This window comes from Sander vitreus, chromosome 4 (assembly GCF_031162955.1).
Source record: "Sander vitreus isolate 19-12246 chromosome 4, sanVit1, whole genome shotgun sequence".
Lineage (NCBI taxonomy): Eukaryota > Metazoa > Chordata > Actinopteri > Perciformes > Percidae > Sander > Sander vitreus.
The window spans coordinates 37,908,808-37,916,657 of NC_135858.1; the positions used below are offsets into that span (position 1 = coordinate 37,908,808).

General features: G+C 42.3%; 1 protein-coding gene across 1 annotated transcript in view; it reads left to right on the forward strand.

Annotated features, from left to right (window-relative positions):
• Positions 1-7,647, forward strand: part of raly (RALY heterogeneous nuclear ribonucleoprotein) — a 41,768-nt gene extending 34,121 nt beyond the window's left edge. The window contains exons 6-7 of the mRNA XM_078247595.1: positions 1-63; positions 7,603-7,647. The exon at positions 1-63 is cut by the window's left edge and continues 128 nt beyond it. Coding sequence (XP_078103721.1) covers positions 1-63; positions 7,603-7,647 — 108 coding nt within the window. The remainder of the gene's footprint in view (positions 64-7,602) is intronic.
• Positions 7,648-7,850: the final 203 nt, after the last annotated feature.

Genomic DNA, 7,850 nt, shown 5'->3' on the forward strand with positions numbered 1-7,850 from the left:
GAGGAGGAAGAGGAGGAGGAGGAGGGAGAGCACACGCAGGACGACGCCTACGACCACATGCAGGTACTTACATCTGTGTGTGATTGTGTGTGCGAGTGTGATCTGGTGCAAATGATCTTTTAAATAGTGAGGACTCCTGTCAGTTTACTGTCTGGTAGAGGGTGACAATCTCACTGTTGGTAACGTGATAGGGACGGAATAGAGCATGGAAATCAACGGGAGCAGGACGGAGAAATGTGTGTTTTGAGTGTGAGAAGATCTCCGTTAGGAATTACGTAATGAAATGGCCTAGACCTGCAGGTAATACATGTTACCTAGACCTGCAGGTAATACATGTTACCTAGACCTGCAGGTAATACATGTTACCTAGACCTGCAGGTAATACATGTTACCTAGACCTGCAGGTAATACATGTTACCTAGACCTGCAGGTAATACATGTTACCTAGACCTGCAGGTAATGCATGTTACCTAGACCTGCAGGTAATGCATGTTACCTAGACCTGCAGGTAATACATGTTACCTAGACCTGCAGGTAATACATGTTACCTAGACCTGTAGGTAATACATGTTACCTAGACCTGTAGGTAATACATGTTACCTAGACCTGCAGGTAATACATGTTACCTAGACCTGTAGGTAATACATGTTACCTAGACCTGTAGGTAATGCATGTTACCTAGACCTGTAGGTAATGCATGTTACCTAGACCTGCAGGTAATACATGTTACCTAGACCTGCAGGTAATACATGTTACCTAGACCTGCAGGTAATGCATGTTACCTAGACCTGCAGGTAATGCATGTATAGTGTAGCCTAAATTTCGAGGCAACCTCATTATTAGAAATTTGTTGCTTTGGGCTTAAGGACAAAAACACAAAGACAAAATAATACATTAAAACTACAGAATACTACAAGAAATACTACATTAAAAACTACAGAATCATGTAACCAAAATTAACTGTACCACTGTGAAACCAATGTATTTTTGATAATATGCTGTCAAAATATCTGAAAATATTGCTCTGATCTAAACAATGACACATCTTTCATACAGAATCAGAACCATTTCCACATATGTTAAATCTTAAGTTAAGAAAATCCTGCATTTTTGCCGCTGTTATTCTGTTCCTCTCCTCAAAAAAGCAGTAGAGCGTTGCTGGTCTAGAGAGCTGTGTCATATATATATCAAGAATAATGCAGAATCTAAATGTAAACCGTGTAAACAGAATCAGAATAGAGAGCAATGAGGCTTCATATCAAATCATGAGCAAAATATAGACGAGGGAATTAGAAATAAAGGGATCCAAATAAGCTGATGGTCCTTAGGAAACATGTGGCAGCAAACGATCACAGCAAATGTTTTTGGATAGATCATTTGAATTTTTTCAAATTCCCACAAATTAATCTGAATTCCAGATGCTTAATTGGTAGCTCTATAACAACTAAAACAGATGGCAAATGCATCATTTCAACAAGTGGTGGTTCTTTTAGTTGAAATATGACACATACAGAGTATTTTCATATATGGAATAAAAATATACAGCCACAGTAAGAAACAAATCTGAAATACCAATCAATTAAATCATATTTAACATGATATACTGAATGAAATGTTGTGGGAAGGAACATCTCTCCTGTCCTCTGTTTGCTCTGCTGATGCACAGACTGTCTGTCTTAGTAAGATTTTAGATTTGTGGCAAACTAAGAGTAGGGGAGAGCCGGGACAGTTGAAACACTTTTTAAGTGAACGTAATTTACAAAGTGATCATATCGCACTGAGAGCTGATATTTTGTCACTAGCAACCTACACCTGTCCTCTGTCAAATACTGTTTCAGCTTTGAACAAAACCGTTCAGGAATTATTACAGCAAAAGTGGAATGTGTGTAATGTTTAATTCATCCCTCCTGGTCGGGACGAATGAAACAGCATGGGGGGGGGGGGGATGAAACATACAGTTTAAGCCATTTAAACTCCCCACAACTTCAATATTTTACTACATATCATGAATGGTTATCCAAATAATAACGACCCCCAGCCCGTCAGTCTCCATAGGATAACATGGGACCTTAATGACCCCCAGCCCGTCAGTCTCCATAGGATAACATGGGACCTTAATGACCCCGTCAGTCTCCATAGGATAACATGGGACCTTAATGACCCCCAGCCTGTCAGTCTCCATAGGATAACATGGGACCTTAATGACCCCGTCAGTCTCCATAGGATAACATGGGACCTTAATGACCCCGTCAGTCTCCATAGGATAACATGGGAAAACTCGACCCCCTACCTGGTGGAGCCCAAATATATTTTCATCTTTCTAAAACTGCTTTTCCATGTCTCACCTCCATAAATTATATTATAAACACAGATATTTGTGCATTTACTTAAAATACATGGAGTTACAGCCAGGTCGGGGACAGTTGAAACAGCTGTTAGACATACGCCATTACAGCCTGTTTTGCTTTCCATGTAAACAAGCATGCAACACGAAAGTCTGGGCTTGTGGAGAACACTAAATTGTCTCCTGAACAAGCACGTAGTCATTAATAATCAAAAAATGTAACCGCTAATGAAGTTTACTTTGGACCATCAAAACTGGTTGATGGTCTGTAACTGTGTAATAAAAGGAAATAACAGGAAGATATCTGGCTGATAGGAGGAGGTTACCATGCTCTGTGTGTTGACCGAAGGAAGTCTGTCTGTCATCATTGCACTCAGAGAAACCTGGAATGTTTCATCCGTCCCGCGTTTCAATTGTCCCGGCTCTCAACAAACAACGATAGCTTCCTCTTTAGCTTATTTATAACATTTAGCATCAGGGTTTTGGTGAGGTCTGGCAGAGGCTGCTCCAAGCCGACCTAGACGCTGCGGATGTTTGAAACGTTTTTTCTCCTCCTTTCCCTGCTCTGTCGTTGCCTTGTGTTAATTATGAGAAGGAAACTCTCATCATTTTGGCAAACACGCCATTTATTCACAGCATCTAGCGAAGGATTAATCATACAGTCAGTCCCGGTTTACACACACACACACACACACACACACACACACACACACACACACACACACACACACACACACACACACACACACACACACACACACACACACACACACACACACACACACACACACACACACACACACACACACACACACACACACACACACACACACACAGACACAGACACACACACACACACACACACACACACACACACACACAGACAGACACACACACACACACACAGACACAGACAGACACACACACACACACACACACACACACACACACACACACACACACACACGACACAGACAGACAGACACACACACACACACACACACACACACGAGACACAGACAGACACACACACACACACACACACACACACACACAGACACAGACAGACACAGACACAGACAGACACACACAGACACAGAGACACAGACAGACACACACACACACACACACACACACACACACACACACACAGACACACACACACACACACACACACACACACACACACACACACACACACACACACACACACACACACACACACACACACACACACACACAGACAGACACACACACACACACACACACACACACACACACACACACACACACACACACACACACACACACACACATCTCACTGCAAGTGCAAAATAAAAAGAGGTTAGCTGGTTAGCTAGCGACACATGTCGCACTGGCCACATTATATAAAGGACTCCACCTAGACCTGCAGGTACGTTACATTAAAAGAACGTGCTCGACCGTTTGGGAGCTACACGTTTCATAAACAAAATAAACCACTGGTTTTGTATAAAATTAAGATAATTAATAAAAACGATGTGCACTTACCAAGGGGCCAGCAAGGTCTGACTGCTGTCCCCCCGGGCTGCACGACGTTTAGTGACCATAGTCAAATTAAGCTACAGTGATACGTGATGTGTGATAATGGCAAGTGGGATCATGTTATATTTTAACTCTGGTACATATGCAGAAAAACCCTGAATGACTCACCTTCAAGATGACTTAGCTGCTCCGGCCTCCATTAAACCTGACCGCCGTCGTCGTCTTCTTGTGTTTTGGCGGACAACGAAGCACATGCGTCCTGTAGGCGCATCACAAGCCGCATGCTCGGATTCCAAACACCCAACACTATTTAAACTTACTTGGTATTTCTAAGTTCATGTGCAACGACTATGAAACCTTTGAATATTATGTGAAAATACATAATAAAACGTACTCTTCCCACACAGCTTATTACATGAATGACATATATAGTTTTACTTGAATAATTCCAGTTCTCACTGATACTTACAATTAGAAAATAAACATTGTGACAGTTAACCTAATAAATATTACTGCACCAAAAATCTTTTAAAAGTATCCACTTTTAATTAGGGCTGTTTTATCTTAAGTAGTTGATCGACTTTTCAATTCAGGTCTTAAATTATAAGGCTATTATTACCAGATTTATTTTATTTTTCATATTTTATTTTAACTCATTTATTTCTATTTACTCTTTAGCTGCCAGTGCAGAAAGAGTTAGCCTTTTTCTTATTGGTCATCACTTAAAAATGAGGAGTACATCTCTGGCATCACAATAATTCATAATTTGTTTCGGTCTCTCATATAAAAACTAAACCCTTTGTCTAACCCTAACCCTGTAACTCATCTGCAAATAACTAAACAGAAGATGGATGGTTGGTGGATGGGTCGAACACAGGACTTTCACCAGGAGAGCGGGGTTCAAGTCCCACTTGTCACGCTTGATATAGTCGCTTTTTATCTTTCCTCCCGCGTGTCACAGAACCGTACGCCCTCCCACGACCCTTTCCTTAACATAACTGCGCTAAAGGTAGTCCCGACCAAGCACGTTTACTTATAGCTCTAAAGGGACGACAATAGTCCCGACCAAGCACGTTTACTTATAGCGCTAAAGGGACGTCAATAGTCCCGACCAAGAACGTTTACTTATAGCGCTAAAGGGACGTCAATAGTCCCGACCAAGCACGTTTACTTAGAGCGCTAAAGGAGACTTTTAGTGCGTCAATAAGAAAGACAAAGACACCTGACCAAGCGTCCATATTTTATGAGATGAGTGTGAGAACGTGTTGAGTACAAAGATTTCAGTTCCACTTAAAATGGGCAGGGATGCATAAAGTATTTAGTGTTTAAGTTAGCCTTTGTTTCTCACCTAGCCTGGATGTTCAGCACAGTATACAGTACACACAGTATATAAAGTAAGCTAGATTACACCACTGGCCATATATAATGAGAATAATGTAATTTCTAACACAAATGCAGTCTCCTTTCATGCATATATTTTCAAATGACAAAGCTCTGCTTTGAGAACGATCAAATGATATTGTTTAATCTTACCTTATTGTTACCACACTGCTTGTGAAGCTGTCGAGGGCACGTTTGATGAAGACAGCATCGAAGTCCTTCTTCTGGAGCTTCTGGTACAGAATATCAACGTGGGGCATGATTTTGTGAAAAAGCCACAGGAAGAAAATGAAATCTTCATCATGTAGCATCCTCACGCAGCGGTGGGCTGGTCAAATGAACCTAATGAACCCATCCTGATTGCTTCAAAACATTGTATGAGGTCGTCTTGATTCTCGTAGATAGTGTTCACAACTCTGCTGTTGAAGTTCCACCGTGTGGGTGAAGCTCTGGGCAGTCTTCGTGCAACAGTCTGGTCAAGAATGCTGGTCCATTTGGGTGACCGGGAAAAAAAGTTGCAATCCCACTCAGATCGGAAAAGAAAATATTGACTTTTTTGATGCGAGAAATAGCTTACTGCATGATCAAATTCAGCTGATGGGCATAGCAATGCACATAATGGGCATTCTTGAAATGCTCACGCACCTTTGGCTGCCCACCGGCCTTCTCTCCCCTCATCACACTGGCTCCATCGTAAGCTTGCGCAATGAGTTTGACTTTCTCGTCGTCGACAACAAGACCGTTCAGTCTCTCCAAAAGCACACTAGTGTGTGTGAGATTGAGGTTGATTCCAAGATGTTAAGAAACTCAAAAAAGCGTTCCTGCACTTTATGGTTGCTATCGATGTACCTCAGCACAAGCACCAGCTGTGTCTGTGTAGAAACGTCCATGGTCTCGTCAGCTTGGATGGCTACGAAGTTCGCCGACTTCACCTCCTCCACAATATGTTCCCTCACGACCGCTAGCATACACTCCAGTAGCTCGTTTTGAATCGTCTTTGATGTGCCCTTGAAAACTTTAGCATTTTTAAGATGCTCATCAAACACCTCATCTAACTGTGCCACAAAGTTGACCAGTCCAAGAAAAACACCAGGGTTGGTGGAGCCCTCAGTTTCATCTTTGCCTCGCAAAGCTAACTCAAACACTCCGCAAAACTTCACACACTGGTTAGCTGGTTGAGGATGTAGTGATTCTTGCTAACCTCATCGTTGTGGCGATGGACAGCTAGCCTGTATCCCTCATCCAGTTGAGTGGCAATGTTCACTCTCCCCAAAGCAGACAATCTCAAACAGCTACCCATGTGGGTCTTTGACAGCTCATGTTTCTTTATCTTTTTTGAAAGATGGTGCATGTCTGTTACACCAGTCGCTGTCCAAGCAGTGCTGTCGGTTACCCTTTAAACTGGGAAGAACGTAACGTGCGTCATTCCCTTAGAAACAGCCGCGCACATATTTTAAAGGGGCAAAACACTAATCCAAAGTACACAAATATACACTTCTGGCAAATGGCAAGTGGAAGCATTAATAACCATGTTACACTAGCATGGCTGTAGACTCTGAAGGTGCTGTCAGACAGCGAGCCGCCTCCTGGCAGCATTTGTGTTGTGTATCTGAATTGGGAGCAACAGGCTGTAATCTAATCTCACAGCTAAATACATGTAGAGTCACTCTCCCTCTCCTTGCTGCTGACCGCTGAATGGAATCGGAGGCAGTAACTGCTCGCTGTCTTCTTAAAGGAATAGAGATCAAAATCATTTAAAAATCATCACATGGATGTATCCTCAATATATTCCTCTTTGTAGTCAACTTTAACATGGGTGTCCTAATTTGTTCACGTGACTGTATGTAACCTCCCGAAATCATAAGTTGCCTTATTTCATTGTGCATTGGCTTTGCACATACTGCATGTGTCGCGTTTGAGCTCCGTGTATTCCTGCCGTAGTTTCGGTGTTCCACCTCCGATGTAGAGCAGCGTTCAGACACTTCCCTAAACTTTGGGAACGCTGTTTTGCATTGCATTCAGTTTATTTAAATGTCTCTGGGTAAAGACCTGAACCTCCTCAAGTCCTAGAAACAGTAAAACTAACATGTATTTTCTTTAAAATTGACGTTTTGCACTTCTAATTCCAGGCCTAGATGTAGACTTGGTTTGACTCTCGAGAGATTTGCAGTAAACAACACAACACCTTACAGAGGGGTACTTTTTCTAAATCTGTATGAAAATATTCAGAATTCAAGCCTTCTCCTGTCTCCCGTATGTAAGCTAAAACTGTACATAACCATAATGGATTTAGATACTTACAGGACGTATTTGTGTGTTCTGAGTCTGGTCTTTTCTTCTGTTGTTTTGTCCAGGAGAACAGTCGCCTATCATCAGAGATGGACTCCATTCACCCATGAGAGGTGAGCATTTCTTTATGAAATCATGTTGCTTTTTGAACATTCAAAACTACAAGACCAGTCTGCCTCTCTCTCCCTCTTGGTGCTGACACACCAACCCGTTTATCGGCCGTCTGACAGTCTGGCGAGGTCGAGACTCGAGTCTGTTCGGTGTGTTCGTGCCGTCGTTCGTCCGAGGAGCTGTCGGCTTTAATTTGGGCTGA